At 36.5% G+C, this 17,889-nt stretch overlaps 1 protein-coding gene across 1 annotated transcript in view; it reads left to right on the top strand.

The window, feature by feature from the left end:
* Positions 1–623: 623 nt before the first annotated feature.
* The window catches only part of LOC149069970 (uncharacterized), a 21,949-nt gene continuing 4,683 nt past the window's right edge, over positions 624–17,889 (top strand). Inside the window, exons 1-13 of the mRNA XM_089250178.1 lie at positions 624–643; positions 1,813–2,046; positions 2,156–2,479; positions 5,521–6,060; positions 8,499–8,628; positions 9,788–9,844; positions 9,990–10,098; positions 11,857–11,988; positions 12,854–12,971; positions 15,367–15,515; positions 16,574–16,783; positions 16,865–16,998; positions 17,097–17,220. Of these exons, the coding sequence (XP_089106304.1) occupies positions 1,821–2,046; positions 2,156–2,479; positions 5,521–6,060; positions 8,499–8,628; positions 9,788–9,844; positions 9,990–10,098; positions 11,857–11,988; positions 12,854–12,971; positions 15,367–15,515; positions 16,574–16,783; positions 16,865–16,998; positions 17,097–17,220 (2,253 nt within the window). The 5' untranslated portion in view covers positions 624–643; positions 1,813–1,820. The remainder of the gene's footprint in view (positions 644–1,812; positions 2,047–2,155; positions 2,480–5,520; positions 6,061–8,498; positions 8,629–9,787; positions 9,845–9,989; positions 10,099–11,856; positions 11,989–12,853; positions 12,972–15,366; positions 15,516–16,573; positions 16,784–16,864; positions 16,999–17,096; positions 17,221–17,889) is intronic.

The raw sequence follows: 17,889 nt of genomic DNA, 5'->3' as shown, positions 1-17,889 counted from the left end.
CACCTATAGATTTATGATATTAACTTCTTTTTTTTTAAATTATTTTAATGATTCTCATATCGACACATATTAAATGGAAATTGATCAAATCAAAGATGGAAGAACAAATTTATTTTTAAAAGATTTTTAAGGCGACAAATTTTGAGATTATTTTTACTGTTACAATTTTTGCAACTTATAGAAGTCATACAAACTAAACCCCCTTCGCGGACTACAAATGTAAATAAAACCACGTGTTTATGCACGGGGTAAATAAGATAATTTGATTTTTTTTGACGTCTCCTATGGTGCTTGCAAATGATTTTTTTTTAACTTACAACTTATTTTATCTTTGATTAGTTTTAAGGATCAAAGTTTTTTTTTAATTTTAATATAAAAACTACAGCTATTTAGTTCCGGTGGATGAGTGGACTGGGATGTTTACTCAGATTTGCCTACGGAAGTTGAAATTGAAGCATTAAATCGCTTTTTATGCTGCCATCTACTGACTGACCAGAACATTACAGAGGTTCTCTAACTGGTTAAGAGATGACAGTACTGGTTTCAGTTTTAAAATAAATAAATTTTAACGCGCCAATTATAAATTTCGATGATTTTCACATTGGCTTTATTAACTAATTCGTTGCATTTTCCTGTTTGAACGGTAGATGAATAATTCTTATGCGTTGTAAATGAGTATATATTTTATAATTTGTCAGTTTGTATGAATATATATTGGAAAATAAATTAATAAAAAAATACCCAAATTTGGTTGTAAAACGTGTATCAAAAAAGTGAAAAAAAATTATGTGAATAAGAATTTATATATGTATATATATACCTCAATTTTTTTTCCTTGAAAGATTTTTTTTATTAGCAGGCAGACTTTTAACAATATTCACATAACATGAAAATTCAATCATCTGTCGTTTTCACTTTAAAATAAGTTAGACAGATGAGAGCACCAGAATACAATAAATCTGACGGCATACTGTATTGCCCGGCATGTCGCTAAACTCAAGGAATACCAGCTTTTTTAATGTTGCGGATCCGTTCCTTTCAAGCCAGGAAAGCAAAGTTTGATCCCTTAACTGCTGATGAAATCTACTATCTACTCCCATGTGCCACCTTTTTTCGATCACAAACAGTAAAAACATATAGATATGCTCGTGGCAGTTAACACACAGACTCCGTAGTGCACATATATACGTCTGTGGCAGTTAAGGGGTTAATAAGAATCAAAGTATATGGATTCGGCCAGTTCAGTTGATTTTTCAAACAATGAATAAAATATTAATAATTTTCCAGCATGCCAGTTAATGCGGGGATACAGTAAATACAGTCAAACCTCATTATAATGGCAAGATTCCTTGAATTTTTTTCATTACAACCAATTTAACATTTTCAAGACCTTTTTAAATGAAATATATGATCTGATGCAATTGGCTTGCATCCACCTCTCGATCTCCCATTTGAAAAAGTCTGCACAGAGCACAATCAGACCTACAGCATTAAAAAAAATCCACACATGACACAAGCAAACCCCAACCAGCATATTTATCTGCTTCCAAATTTAGAAGACAGTTGGCAGCACTTGACAAACAACACATAACAAAGAAACTTCATGTTAGGTTCACAACACACACGTATTCCGATACGTACCATTTGTATGGAGGAAGTGCATGTGTGGTTCAGTAATAGTAGTTCCTTTTGTAGTAGTTTTTTGTGCCAGTTGGCATTGAATTCATCCCTTTTGCCCTGTGTGCCTTTGTAAGAATTTTTGTTAATTTTTGTTTTCACCTATTTACCTACTTTATTATGTATCACTACCAGGTTTCAAAATGCCACCTCGCCTTATTCAGCACGCCAATGTTGTTAGGTGTGATTATTGTGGAGTAATCATTTATAGAGAATGGCAACAAAAACACAGACAAAGCTGTAAATCTTCAGGAGATGATAGTTTGATGGACATCGAATCTCATGTGTCTCAACAGCTGAATCAGCTCAAGCATCCGTTCATTAAAGATGGTGTTCTATATGGAGTTGTAGGCGACGACAATGTTTCAGGTATTTTTCATCAAAATAATCTTTCTCCAATCTTCAACATCGACAATTTTATCAATCACCAAGTTTATCGATATATAATGGAGAAATTATAATTTTTTATTTGTTACAGATCTTTTCAAAGGTATTCCTGATTCATCTGTACTGCTTCATCCTGCAGTTATGACACTGTGTCAACTTACAGTCAGGAGTCCTGTCATCATCCGTGGACGTGATGCAGAAACTTTGTGCTTTGCTTGGCCATCCCCATTAACGAAGAAAATGAATATCTCTTTCCCGAAAAATAGCAGAACGGTATTCAAACCGGGAGAACCAGTTGGTCTGATGGCCCATGAGGGAAAGATATTTGCTGCTGATAAAATCGAGCTAAATGTCCATTTGCCTGTGAATGTTGGTTCAAAAGAAGAACTCAGAGAATTTATTTTCCATAAGCTGTGTAAATTGATTTTCACATGATGTATTTTTATGCATGGATACAAATTATTCTCGAACTTATGTTCAAGATAATTCATGTTTTTCTCCCCTTTAACTCTAAAAGTGTTAAAGGAGATACGTACATGTATGTTGAAGACAAAAACTTTCCCTTACTTACAAATCATCAATAAGCAATCCAGCAGCCTACGAAGTTCATAATCTATTTCTGATGAGAGTAGTTTAAGGATTAGGAAAGGTCTGATAGGATCTATTTCTATATATATAAGTTATACTATATATATATATAGAAATAGATATATTGGTTATATAGTTATATATAGTTATAGTTATATAGAATACTATATTCTACATAAATAAGGATCTATTTCATATGCCAATAATGTTTGGCTGAGTGTGCAAAATGTATGTAGCAAAGTATTTATGGTGGTTTTGACAGCAGGCTGATGCGAAGACAAATCTAGGAAAGAAAATTCAACTCTGCACTTGCAAGGAATCAAACCCCTTTTCTCTCATGTTCCGGGTAAATATCCTAAACTACAAAGGTAGCAAATCCGCTCTCCTTAGAGCTCGTGTACGCTGAATGGGGGTACATGGACACAGTCAGATCTAACTAATTCCAAACCTGACACTGCCATCAGGTGACCCCAGCTGTTGGAATCATCGTAGTAATACAGTCTGATTCCATTTTAACGGATACCGTTATAGCAAAAAAATCTTGTTTTAACAAACACTTTTCTAATCCCCCAGATAAGTTTACATAGGGACATTTTTAAATAACCTAGAATTTTGTTATAACGAAGTTATAAAAAAGAAGAATTGACAACATTAGATTAAACATCCATACTAATTTATAACATAATAAGAATCATTTTTTGTGATGTGAGATATGAACGTGCATCTGCTCCGACATGTCAAGACAGCAATCAACAGCAACATGTGTGGCTGTCTAGTTGTACCCTTCGTACAACTAAAAAAAAAGAGGGAAAATGTGTGCTATGAGGATGGAAGCACACTGTGGTATGGTGATGCTATCTAACGAGTGAGAAATGAACTGAGGGAGTTGGCATACCACAGGTACTCCTCCCCTATGTGTACTGGAGGTAAAAAAAAAATAAGGTAAATTCAATGCTTAGACATAATCATGGTATTTCGCGTTGAACCCGACAGTTCGTCCTGAATGAGTAGTAATGACATGAGAGTTCCTTTCACCGCAGTCCTTTCTCTCCACAGGCATGTTCGGAGGATTTGGCATGTTTGGAGTTAATGGTTGGTTTTGGTATGAGTTTGTTTCTGAAGTGTCCATGAAACATGGTTTTACTCTATCCAGGCTGACAGTTGATCTCTTGCCCTTTACATCCAGAGTGATTAGTTTGTCAGTTCGAGACAAAACTAGATATGGGCCATCATACGGTGGAGTCAGTAAAGGCTTGACACAGTCAAATCTGAGGAAAACATGAGTACAAGTTGACAGTGCTGGATGTATGAAACATGAAGTGAAAGTTGTAGAATGAGTTGAAATTGTTACAGGCTGCAAATTAGCCATTGTTCGATGCAGTTGTTCAACAAAGCAGCTGGGATCCTCAACTTGGGACGGTGTCGACAGGCTTAACAGTTGACCAGATAGCCTAAGGGCGGTGGTAGTTCATACACTAGTTCAGCACAAGTACCGCAAAGACCAATTTTGTAAGCAGAACGGAGACCTAGTAACATGATTGGTAGTGTTTTGGTCCAACGTTTGTTGGAATGGCATATTAATGACTGTTTTAGTGAAAGGTGAAACCGCTCCACTAAGCCGTTGGGCGCTGGATGGTATGGAGTTGTTCTAATGCACCAGGCACCAAGGAGAGCTGTGAAAAGGTTGGACTCAAACTGTCTGCCTTGGTCTGTGATGATGTTAGATGGGATGCAGAATCTTGAGATCCATCCTGAGACGAATGTTCGAGCAACTGTGTCAACAGATATACCTGGAATAGGGTAGGCTTCTGGCCATCTGGTGTATCTGTCAACACACATTAAGAGATATTTGCAGCTGTCTGATGGTGGAAGTGGACCTACCAGTGCACATGATCGTAGATCGCATCTACGTGCACATGATCGAATCTTGCAGATGGCAGGTTAAACATCTGCGGCAAACTGTGAGTGTGTTTGTTCACCTTACATTTTTGGCATTGGACACACGACCTGGTACACTCTGCAACATCTTTCAGCATGGAAGGCAAGATGAAAAGATTCCTGAATTAGTCGTTTTGAAGCACGGATACCAAGATGAGACAGGTTGTGAAGCTTTGACAGCGCAGATTATGTGGCACATATGGGCGAACACTTCCAGTGCCAGTGTTGCCTTACAGATAACATGAGCAGAGGTGTCAGTTCGAGCAATTTCCAGTGTAGTGAGTCTGTCTTCTTCATCAGGTTTCAAATCTTCTGCCTGAGCTGTAGCAAGTTCTGTGTGGTTCAGGCATTGCAGGTTGATTTCATTGATGCAGGACAGTGTGTCAGCGACTACATTGCTGGAGCCAGAAATGTGCCGGATGTCAGTGCTGAATTGGCCAATGTAGTCCAGATGCCGAAGTTGGCAAGAAGAGCAGGAATTAGAATTCTTCTGAAAGTCATACACTAGGGGATGATGGTCTGTGACGATTATGATGAAAAGACACCTGTAAATGTGCCCCAAGCCACTTAAGTGATCTGGGAAATGTGCCATGGGTCACTTAAGGGAGGAAGAATGCACAGCGAGTCACTTAAGTGAACTAGAACAGTGCCCTGGGTCACTTAAATGATTTGTAAATGTGCTGTAAGTCACTTAAATGATCCATAAATTTTTGTCATGGATCACTTAGATGATCTTGTTATGTGCTGCTTAGTTCATTTTTACAAAATTAAATTTGAGATCGCCGCTGACCACATAAAATGACTCCGAAGGCCACATTTGGTCTGCGGGCCATGGTTTGAGCATGCATGCTGTATATCATTTTTTTTTTTTTTTATTGATTTCAGTTAATTTTCTAACTTCTTTTGATATATTTCTCCCTATCTCATTAGGCAATCTATACATCTGCACTGACTCTGTGTATAATTTCTTTTTCTCTGGGGCCAAATGTATCGTCGAAGTGAAAAGAGTCACCACTAAAGTGGGAGAAGAATGTGAACATTCACGCAGGACTAAGAATAAATCATCATGCAATAGCAATCTTTCTTCCTTAGTTTCAGATTTATCAGATCTCAAACTGGATGAGACTACAAGTAGCATGTCGAAAGATGACGATCGAAATTCATCCATGTCTCAACTTACAGCATCAAATCTAACTTTTCCAGCCTTTTTCACACCCAATTCTAGTTTCTGTGCACAAGACAACTCCATGACTGTAGATCATACTTTAAACTCTTCATTCCCACTCTGTGATAGAACTGATATGGTTTCGAAAACATACTTTTATGTAACTGCATCAACTGATTTTGATTTAGGAAGTACAAAAGATGGCTTCGAAAATCGTAAATCTGCTTCATTTGATTCTATATTTGGTCTGCAGAAACAGATTGAGAAATTACAAGATTTATTTTTAAATTGTTTTTTGAACGAGGGTAAGTCATTCACATTGTGAATTTTTTTTTATGAACTTGATGCGCATACTTTTAAAAATATTCATTTGAAAACTTGTATGTGTGCAGGGTTTAGCGAGAAATAAGCTCCCTACTTCAGAAAGCTGCGGATTGTGTTCTACTGCTTGAAATGAGAAGAAATTTGTACTATAGGTAATTCAAATAATGTGCTTGTTGTTCATTAAATAAATAAAAGAAAACCCCCATTGATGGGTAGCGCTGGAGCACACGTATAAATATTGAATATGCTTACATATAAATGTGCACTAAAACTGCTCAATATGTCCCCCTTTTGAACAATGTGCTCTAATCACACAGAACAGCATTTGATACCGTGTTCTGGATAATTTGACAAACTGACTGCATTCAGCTGTGGAAAATATGGTTTTGCAATTAGAGCAGGGTTGTTTAAAATGGGGACATATTGAGCAGTTTTAGTGCTCCATATTAAACATTTATATGTGTGCTTCAGCACCACCTATCGACAGAGTTTTGTACTATTTTTTAAAATTTAGTGAATGAGCATTAACAAAATTTATACTGCAGATAATTCAATCATTTGAACTATCTGCAGTATAAATTTTGTCTTGTTTGGAGCAATGAAATGCTCTTCAATGCTGTATGAAGTGGGGACTTAATTCTTGCTAACCCTGTTAATCACAGGTGAACCATCTATTGTTACATGTAGTCAAGTCCTCTATTCTTCGAACTCTCTTTCATAAAAATATTTCTCTTACAACAGAACACCAAATAAATTATCAAACGCTTCCCTCGTTCATCATAGCTCTTTTAAATAAAACATGAACGGACATACAGTCTTTTTGAGAGTTTAGTCTTGACAACTGGTATATAGGTCCCCATTTTGCTAATACCTCTTATACAGAAAACGTATACTTTAGCATAATTCAGCCTAATATTTTGATTGGGTTGGTTTAATTTGCTTCTGTATCAGATAAATATCTAGCATCTTGATGATAATCTTTCTATTAGTTTACCTGGAAGTCCCCACTGAAGCTCAGGCTATGTCCAAAAAGTTCTCAAACTTATTTTATTATGAAAGAATGAATATACGGGTAGAACATTTATTTGGTATTTCCTTCGAAATAACTACCCTGTGAAGTTATGTATTTTTGTCCTCTTTCATACAAAACTGTGCATTCGTATTGCAAGCCTTCTTTTTTCACATCCTCCAGTGCCTTCATCGCTGCACTTCTTCAGAAGCTGAGAATGAAGCAAATTCTTTATCCAAGGAAAAAGGAAAATTTCACATGAGGCATGATCAGGGGTAATAAGCTGGTTGTGTAAGTATCAGAATGTGATGTTTTGACAGGTAATCTGACACCAGGTGAGAGACCAGTGCATTATCATGATGAAGCACCCATGACTTTGCCTTTCAAAGATCTGATTGCTTGCATCTCACCAAATTATGCAGACGTTTAAGAATTCACAGGTCCCTCCTTGTGTCAGATTGTCTGTCAAAAATCACATTCTGATACTTACACATCCAGCTTATTTCCCTCATCTTGCCCCACTTGAAATTTTTCCTTTTCTCCTCGGATAAAGAATTTGCTTATGGAGCAACAATTCTCAGCTTCCGAAGAATTGTAGTGAGCAGCTACAAAGGCACTGGCAGATGTGAAAAAAATCTCAATCCGCATTTCCATCTTTGTATGAAAAATGGCAAAAATGCATAATTACATGAGGGGGGGGGGATGGTTACTTTGAAGGAAACAACAAATAAACAGGTTCTATCTGTGCTAATTCTTTGGTAATAAGGAAGTCGCAGAACTTTTTCAAAGTAGTAGTATCTGCAGTGATCAAAATGTAGAACATATCAGTAGTATAAGTGATATAAGCCACTGTGCGATGGTGAGTATCATGCTGTACTCTCGTCCTGAGGATCCACGTTCAAACTCCATTGACAGCACAGTAGTGGTCAGCTGAAGTTGGTTTCCTGCGGTTTTCCAGCTTTGAGGTGCAAATGTGAGCCAGTCTCCAATTTGAAAAAGTCTCTCCACAGAGAGCAGGCAGACCTACATTGATACTGACATAACTTGAAAATTCAAACATTTCCACCTTTACTTCAGAAAATGGAAGATAGATGGCAGCACGAACACAAAACAAGCACAACTCGACAACATAAATATGTTAGGGCCACACACATTCTCTCCGGTAGTGCAGATTCACTACAAATTTCATAGAGGAATGTGTATGAGGTGGATGTACGGTTAAGTAGCAGAAGTACAAGTGACAGACTCTTAATTTTTTCGACACTATATACAAATGCCACAACAAGCAGAATGCCCAATGAGGTGGCTAAAAAGAAGTGCCCTTAAAAAATGATGTCAAATATAAAAAAAAATGCAGCAACCCAAGCTTTTATAAGCAGTTTCACATTTTTTGTTTCCTTTTAATTTCAGAGGTGAATTTCCATCATGGTATTCTATTACATGGGCCATCCGGAACTGGAAAATCGGCTATTGTTGCTGCAATGAGTGATGAAAATGCTTTGCCATTAGTGAAAGTTCTACCTTCAGAGATTTATGCAAAGTATTTTTAATGTTTTAGCTTTCAGTCAAGTGCTTTAATTATTCAAATCTTTAATATTAAAAATTCTTAATTGGTGAAAATTTTCCACATTATCAGTATGAACAAGTTGCTTTCAATTGATGTATAGTGGCATTTTATCTCGCTGTGGAAGTTAAAGAAACGTGCTACAAAAAAAAAATTAAAAATGACAACAGCAAACATGCCAACATTGGCTTAAACTTGTCAGTAGTGATGAATGTTCAGCTTTGCCATGGGATATGATACCCCCTAGGACAATATAATCATAGTACAATAAGAAATAATCACTCAAAAATTTAATTTTTTTAAATTTTAATTCAAAGTTCATTAAAGGACCTCGTGGCTGGAACTTAGAGGGCTCAAGCCACGTGAGTCCCTCCCCCAAGCAACGTTCCAAGGTTGCGAGTCCCTGAATAATTCATGAATATCCAATGCAATCTCAACCGGCATATGCCCTTGTGGACCTTATATATACGGACCTCTAGCAACCCTGGGGACCGTATCAGGAAGGTGGGTTGGAGGTTGTTGCTGGGGGTGACAGTGAATTGTTCCTGCATTGACAACGTAATTCATTTTTTGTCCATTATGAATGGATAAACTGGTGGTTTCAGAAATGGTATGATGCATTAGGTTATTGATAGTCTGTTTCTGAGTTGAGAGTCAATCAAACTCTATTTCAGTCAACTGCTGTTCGTCTGCTTTCCTCTTCGCAATGTCAACAAAACAGACAAGATTGTGCTTGACAATGAATGAAAAAAATATATATTTTGAAAGAAATTAACAAGTCCACTCTTAAAATTACAAAAAGTAATTGAGCCCTCTAATCAAAGGTCAGCAAAAGATCATTTCTTCGGCAAGTAGTTCAACCATCCTTAAATATATTTTAGAGAAGTGAGATTCGCTTGCAACGTTATCCTAAATTAATTCCATGAAATATTATATTCACCAAAATGTTGCGATGAAGCAAAAAAATGTGATTTTTTATGGAAATCGTCTCATTTTTTATTTTCTGCATTCTTTTTTTTGTCTGTCCCATTTACGAGCTAATTATCAAGTCTGTACAGGTTCGTAAAAACGAGTATTGACTGTATCAGTGATTTCCATCTCCTCTCATATGCATATGAAATTTTTATATCCTCAGGTATACCATGTATGGAAAAAATGAACTGAGATCATTTTTTACTGAAGCCAAAAAGAAGTAAGCTCTGTACTTGAAATTCATAATAATTTCAATTAATCAAAAATGCCCAATATGTATGAACGTTGAGACACTTAAACCCTGTCAAGAAATGATAAAACACAACACAGTTACAAAATATGTAATTATTATTATTTTTCATCAGACAACCAAGTATGATATTTTTGGAAGAAATCGATATTCTGTGTGAAATGTTCCAGAATAACAAGGGGGGACTCATAAATACACTCTCAGACTTGATTGATGAGTTGAAGGTAAGTAATTATTATACAAAAAGTTATAGAATGATATATTGTATCAGCGAGTATTTTATGTACATGCATATAAACAATGGCAGAATTCAGATAGTTTGCACTGGTTTGATAAATCGACACCTATTCTTTGTTGAGATTGTCAAACCAGTTGTTAAAGAGACATAATTAATCTTGGGCTTGACAAATTGTAGGAACTTAAAAAATCAGCATTGGCATCTGAAATTTTCTATGTGTGATGATAAATTGGAGTCTGAGGACCACACAAAATCTTCAAAAATTTAGTAACCGTTTCCACCACCATGGGGGTAAAGGTCACCAAGTCCCGGAAAGGCCATTTTTCTCAAAAGAAAAAGGCTTGGCCGTCCTACAAAATTTAACTGCAGCCTAATTTTCTTTTTAATTTGTCAAGCCCTGCCTTAACCAGTGTTTTCTCCAAGGTTGGTGAATGTGAGATGCAGGCATTGATCCAGGGTGATGTGTCTGAAGGGGCGACTCATTAGGTCAATTTATAGGATCATCCTTATTATACCAGGCACACCAATTCTCCCCCCCCCCCCAAGGTTTGTTCAAAAAAAGTATTCGACCGTAATTTTTCATGTGTGAATCAATGAAACTAGGGAGGCGTGGTTTCACGCATGTATGTAGAGAATCCTAGTACTCATGCTTGAATTTTTTCCTGCCTGCAGAAGCTGCCAATTGCTGGCAGACTGCAGAGGAGTGAGGCATGTCAGTTTTTGACGAGTGGAATGAAAAACTTGATATTACATTAATTTTTTTGAGGGAGCTGCTGATTGCGACACAGAACCTCTTAGTACTCCTTGGTGATATTGGTACCATTTCAGTGTACACTCGTGATGAACCACACCACTGGGGTCAAAGAAGATGGTTAACCTGACTGACATTGCATCTCTTGACCAAATCAGCAGTCAAAATGAAAGGAACGGATCCAATACTAATACTCCCCCATGTCAAGTTCTCTGATCGTGATCCAATTCCGTGATTCCCGCATCACCAGAGTCCTCACTTGGTCAATAACAATTTCATTTCCGGATGCTGAGAGCCTACCGAAACGTGCTTCCCTTTCCATTGATGTGCGCCCATCTTTGAAGCAATTGTATCACTCCTTTATTGGTGTCCATTTCTTCATTTTCGAAGGTCAGTTGAATCCTGCGGATTGCTTCCAGTTGAGAATCACCAAGATACACACAAAATTTGATACAGTAGTGTTGTTGGAGTTTTTCCTGCCATTTTGTCAAAAATGAATATGCAACGGTACCTGACTGCTTCTGTAAGCAAGAAAAAATTCAAGCATGCTCTCACTAGCATTGCCTACATACGTGCACGAAATCAGGCCTCCTTAGCTTCATTGGTTTACATACAAAAAATTATGGTCTGATACATTTTGAACAAGCCTCATATAGTGTTGCAAGTACAGTGGATTCCATTTATGATGTTCCTATTTAGAATGCTTCTGGCAACTTATTTTTGTGTTCTCAACTGTTACTAATACTCATTGAGATTTCCCATTTAAAATTGTTTTCCCGCTTACGATGTTTTTTCATGACAGGTTTTTCAAAAGATGTCATCAGTGAGATACATGATACACCATCTTAAGCTAAATAATTTTCTTCGCAGTTTTATCAGGAATTTCATATTAAATTTTTTCTCATTCATTATTTTCCAGAATTTCTTATTTTATTTCATCACAATGTATATATATATATATATATATATATATATATATTTTTTTTTTTTCAGTTGGCTGGATCTAGAGTTCTCGTTTTGGCATCTGCCAATGATTTCAGCAAAGTCAATACTGTTCTTAAATATCCTGGGAGATTAGACATTGAAGTGAAATTTTCTTTACCCGATCTCAAAGCACGACTGCAGGTTTGTTTCTCATGGACAAATTCATTTTTCTAATTTAAACCAAGATTAAATTTGGAAAATGTCATCTAATCCAGGCATCCAAATTTCCAGACTTTTTGAATCACTTTGTAATTTATACAGTCAACGCTCATTATAATGGCCATTACGGCAGATCTAAAATTTTCCCCTATTTGTGCTGTATCCAACATAACGACTGGTAAATATTCAATCCATTACAACGACACTGTTCCTCCCTGCATTACCTGGCAACATCGAGATACATTAGCATATGCCGGTAAATTCAAATCTCAGATTGTGGAAAATTGTTAAATATCTATATTATAAAAATCCATTGAATTGACAATGTATACTGTGATTCTTATCGAATCTCGATTTTCCCAGCATGATGACAACGGACCAGACCCAAACATAAAAAAATCTGGCGTTAGAGTTTGGCAGCGTGCCAACTAATGCAGGGGAAAATGGTGTATCTCAAATTGAAAGGTTTGGTAGAAGTTGACTACAAATTGTTGTTGAAAGCCTAAATAACTGAATCATCGAACATTCCAAAGAGTAGGTCTACTTTGTTCACCATAATTAAAAAACGTGGTTATGAAAGCTGAAGATTTGGGGTTTTTCCTTGTTTGCGTAGTCAACCACAAGAAGGGAAATTCCAACAGTTAGAAAAAAACAGAGAAGTTAAATTTTTTTTTTTTTTTGGAACATTCAATATCACGATCTCCTAATATAACGTTCATTTTCCTCGGAACAAAGGGGGTCATTATAACGAGCGATGACTGTACTAAGATTTCATTTCAATTGAGGAACATGTATTTGTATCGGATGCCAATTTGATGTTCTATTCATGTCAATTCTTATGTTTCAGGCTTTGAGAAAGTTGATGAATTCGAAAGATCACAGCCTGACTGAAAAACATCTAGAATTATTGGCAGAATCCAGTCATGGTTTCAGTTATACTGATTTGCAACAGATGTGTATAGAAGGTTCGTGCATTTTCCATTGTTTTACAAATACCTGATATCAATATCATTGCTGCCAAGTTTCTCAAAAAATTATTACACCTCCTGAATTTTTACTGTAATCACAAGAAATCCCTATTTCTGGGTTAAAAAAAAATTATTCCCTCAAATAACTTACCCCGAAAAAGCCCATAAAATTGATTTTCCATCCCCCCCACCCACTAAAACCATATCTCATGCATAATGTTAGTTGTAACAATTATGTCAAATATGTTATATTTTGACTAGGAAAAGTAAGTATATCTGCCAAAAAAAAATCCCTATATTTATTCACAAAAATCCCTTTTTTTATTTGTTTCATAAGGTTTTTGTAGAGTTGGTATTTGCTCAAAAATCTCCCTAATTTTTACGGTTGAAAACCTTATGCGATACCTTTTTCTACACTTTTTTAAAAATCTTCCTTTTTTGTAGCACTATCTAAAGCAGGGCTTGACAAATCAGAAAAATATATTTGTCAAGCATGGTATTTTGATCAAGAAAAATTGTCCTGAATTATGCTTACTTTTGCTTTCTCCCATGTTAAAAGACGCAGCGTAATGAAAGCAGAAAATGTTTATGTCAACCTCAGACTCTCCAAGTTAGCAACCACATTTAGAAAATTTTAGGCGACAATACCAATTTTCTAGTTGCCGTGATGCCTGGGATTTGTCCAGCCCAAAAAAGAGTTTGTGGTCCCTCTGGATGTGGCCACACCTGTTGCACACACCTGAAGGCCACTATGGTGAATTTGATAAAATTCTGCATATGTATCTAAAATAAATAGTCAGTGTTGTTTGCGGTACACTGGCCTCCAGAGCCCGTCAGCTCTTATCTCACCCTGTGTGAGCCATGACAACAACTGATGATTTTTTGGGACAGTCATCGGTCAGCAATACAATGCAGTCCAATGCATGAGCAAGAAGTGTTATAGTGTGCCTAGGAGAAACAAACTTCTAATTTTTCTCAACCTCTCTTGTATTTGGGCTGCATTCGTATGAAACAAAAACATTCATGTTTAACACCATCTGGCCAAAGCAAAGTTAATGCATGGCAACACCGAGTATTCTATCCCTCCGGCACTTGCGCCAATTTGCGCTTAAATGGGGCTTTCCGATAGCAATTAATACTAAGAATTGGGGATCTTAAAAAGAGCAATTCTTTTGAAGTTCTCGAAATATCCAAGTTTTATGGAATAAGGCCTCTGAAATTCTCGAATAACTTAAAACAATGTTAAAATAGGCATTTATGGCAGGAAAAATTGAAAAAAAGCATTTTTACAAAAAAAAGTTTGAACATAGGCAAACTAGGCATTTATGCCACTTTGCCTGAACTTTTGGACTGTAAATATGAATATTTATCTCCCATATTTATCGTGCTAAATGTTGCTTTTTCTCGTAGAACTCATTTTAATCCACTGCAATTTGCAGTAGTGTCATCCATTGTTCATTTTAACAATAATTGGCAAACTTTACTCATTTTTGTCATCACATTTGGCAACAATACACAATTTCCAGTTTTTGAAATCCCAATTATTTTAATCGAGGAAACATGATCAGCCTAGGATTGCAAGTACATTTTGAGGAACTTTTCTATTACGATATGAAGAATCTGGTTTTCGACCGGACAATTTTAATGAGGCTAAAAAATATCTGAAGGCTTCTGGAATATCAGAAGCATTGGTAAGGCATACGACTAAGAATAGTCAAAACCTTATACACGGTGGTCAAAAAGTCTAGAAACTGGAAAAATAAGCAAAATAAAAAAACGGTTTGCAGGGTTAGCATAGCTAGGTCACTGGAATTTTTTTAAGACAAGGGAAAAAACAAAAAAACAGCAGATAAGTGATGCTGGTTCTAGCTTTGAAATCCCGGGTGTATCGATCCTGTCCATCCAATCTGTCGGACCTGAAAGTTGCGATCTGTCGAGAGGTGTCATATATACATCCAGACCTGCTCCACTCTGCAGTTGCTGGATTTGTGACTCGCCTGCAATGTTTTATCCCCTGTGGTGGTGGTCAAGTGGAACACATACTGCTGTAATAAACAATTTGGAGGCATTCTGCTCATTATTTGAAAATCTTTTATTTGACTTGTGTGTGCCAGTCCCCCCCCCCCCCCCCCATCGGCTATTTTTTTGTTATTTTATTCTTATCTTAAAAAAATTCCGGTGGCTTAGCGATGCTAACCCTGCAAACTGTTTCTTATTTTGGTTATTTTTGTGGTTTTTATGAATTTTTAAAGTTTCTACAGACTTTTTGCCCACCCTGTATAATTGGCGGCACAAGTTACTTGTACCTTCCTTATGAGTTAAAAATGTATACTGCAAGTTCTAATTTTGTATGAGTTAGGCAATGGAAAATGATAATTCATTTACTTCTCAGCTGAATTCGACTGTACAAGATCCAAAGATAAGAGCAAAGCTTCAGGCCAGAAATGTCACTCTGTAAAAGTGGGTTATGAGGATTTAGCATCAAAGCTAAAACTGATAAAGCCTCAAGTTATCAAGACTGATCCACTTGCTATCCAAAAGGTATTTACATCACAAATTCTTACATATCTGGTCTTCGAGGCGTATAATTCAGTTGACATCACAAACAGGGTAATTTTAAATTGATGGAACCAAATTTAAAAAGGTGATATAAGACACCTGAACAAGCATTTTTTGTTAGAGAATATGCAGTCGAATAACAATATCAGAGGTGGTAGAGTGCTTCACCAAAAGCAAATATCACATTTTTCAGATGGATTTTCTGTGATATGTGCTAGCAACCATTTGAGGTTGCATATGCACTTTCGGATTAGATTGAGGTTTATTTCTTATTGGTGCAAGGACCATCAAGGTTATGCTACACCAAACAATGATCAAGTGGTACAATGAGTTGTGATGGAATTTGAGGTACCCGGTGGTACCATGAGAAGGCCTGTCGCATTAAAATACCCTGCACCCTTGAATGGTTGATTGCAATTATTGCAGCAAATCCATAAGAAAAATATGATATTCGCTTTTGGTGGTGTGCACTCTCTAAAAACACCCTCTACTGCCTTTACTATCAAAGTTTGACCACACATTCTATGACCAAAAATGCTTAATTAGGAATCTTATACCACCTCTTAAAGTTTGCTCCATGCAATTTAGAATCATCCTTTATATGTTTAAAAAAATTACTTTTTCCTACCAATTGCAACAAGAGTTGGGGGGGGGGGTTAACTCCATTTTTCTTCAATTGGGCAAAGTCTGGCCTTCTTTGCTCCAATCCAAAATGATGACATTAGCTCTATCTATTGAGAAACACATGGACTAACAGCTGAAATTACCTTTGTCTAACACAAAATGAAGGAAATACAGTAAAACCTAGTGTACATAGTGTTGAGAGAAGTTTAACGTTGGACTATAGGTGAATTCCAAACAAGACTTTTTTAAAATATCGTTGTAGAGGGATTTATTGTTACAGCGAGGTTTCGTTATATATATATATATATTTTTTAACAAGTGGTCAAACTCACAAGTGCCACAAATAGACCTAACCCATTCTGCTGCAAACCCTTCAATTTTGTCCAAACTCACATTTTTTGAAACTTTCCTATAAGGTTTGCTGGAATGATATTGGCGGAATGCGGGAAGTGAAAGAAAAATTGAGGCAAGTTGTTGAACTTCCTTTGAAACATCCAGCTTTATTTAGAAGGTTTGGTATTTCGGCGTCACGCGGGGTTCTTCTCTATGGACCACCAGGTTGTTCCAAGACCATGATTGCTAAAGCCTTAGCCACAGAGAGCAGCTTAAACTTCATTCCAGTCAAGGTAGATAGCAATTGTATTGTCAAAAAATTAACTTTAATTTCTTTTTAAAATTGCTGTTTAAACCAAAAGCTCTTATTATAGGGACCAGAATTATTTAGTAAATGGGTCGGAGAATCTGAAAAGGCTGTGAGAGACCTATTTAAGCGAGCGAAAGAAGCTGCTCCTTGCATATTGTTCTTCGATGAAATCGATGCATTGGTTGGTGAACGTGGAAGGTAAGTATAAATTACTATCATCGCAGTTGAAAATATTTTGTAACAGATGTTTCTGCCCATAATCGGCATGAATAAATTAATTTTGCTTGTGTATTCAGTACAGATGGGTCTGACGCTGAAAAACGAGTTGTCACTCAGCTGCTAACTGAAGTGGATGGTGCGGAACAACTGGAAGGTGTCATAATAATTGCAGCCACAAACAGACCTGACATTTTGGATCCTGTAAGAAATCTTTTCGATTGGCGTTTTTGAAAGACTGCAAATCAGCCACATTTGTGGGCCAGACATGCGAGTTGAATACTTATCACAGGTCACACACAAACTGGTGGATCATGTGTGTGCATAAATATTCCGCTCATGCTTAGTTCCAAGTCCTTCTGTTTCGACCTGCCTACAGCCTCAACTACCCATCAGAAAATTATGAAACTTTAGAAACGTCTCAATGAAGGGATGCTGTGAATTTTTGAAACCCTAAAAATGTCCACATAGTTTTTCGTGTGGAGTTATTTGCTTTTCGTAAAAGTTTTACCAGCAAAGCATGCTCTTATGAATTCAACGTCATACTCTTTAGTTGAGGAATGAGAATGAAAATCGAGAGATGTTTAGATAGCCTGCTATAAAGCACATAGTCTACAGCGGTGTATAATCTGCATGTAAAGTTTCATTCATCAATAGCGAAAAGATGAGGTATTTTTTTGTAGAAAATTGCCAATTTTTTCACTCGCACGCATACATAAGCCATCTTTTGAGAAAAATATTTTTTCACAAATATTTGTTTTTCATTTGAATCTATCAGGAAAAGAAAAAAAGCTGCACATAATGTGCAGCAGTGTATATTTTAGTTCACTCTACAGTACATTTCCTATGGTGATAGACCAGAGTTGAGCTCCG

The sequence above is a fragment of the Pholcus phalangioides genome, unplaced genomic scaffold, assembly GCF_987345545.1.
Source record: "Pholcus phalangioides strain wild (caught in Gottingen) unplaced genomic scaffold, Ppha-v1.0 ptg000022l_1, whole genome shotgun sequence".
Classification (NCBI taxonomy): Eukaryota; Metazoa; Arthropoda; class Arachnida; order Araneae; family Pholcidae; genus Pholcus; species Pholcus phalangioides.
Note: the sequence above shows the minus strand (reverse complement) of the source record. Positions and strands in the feature narration are given on the sequence as shown.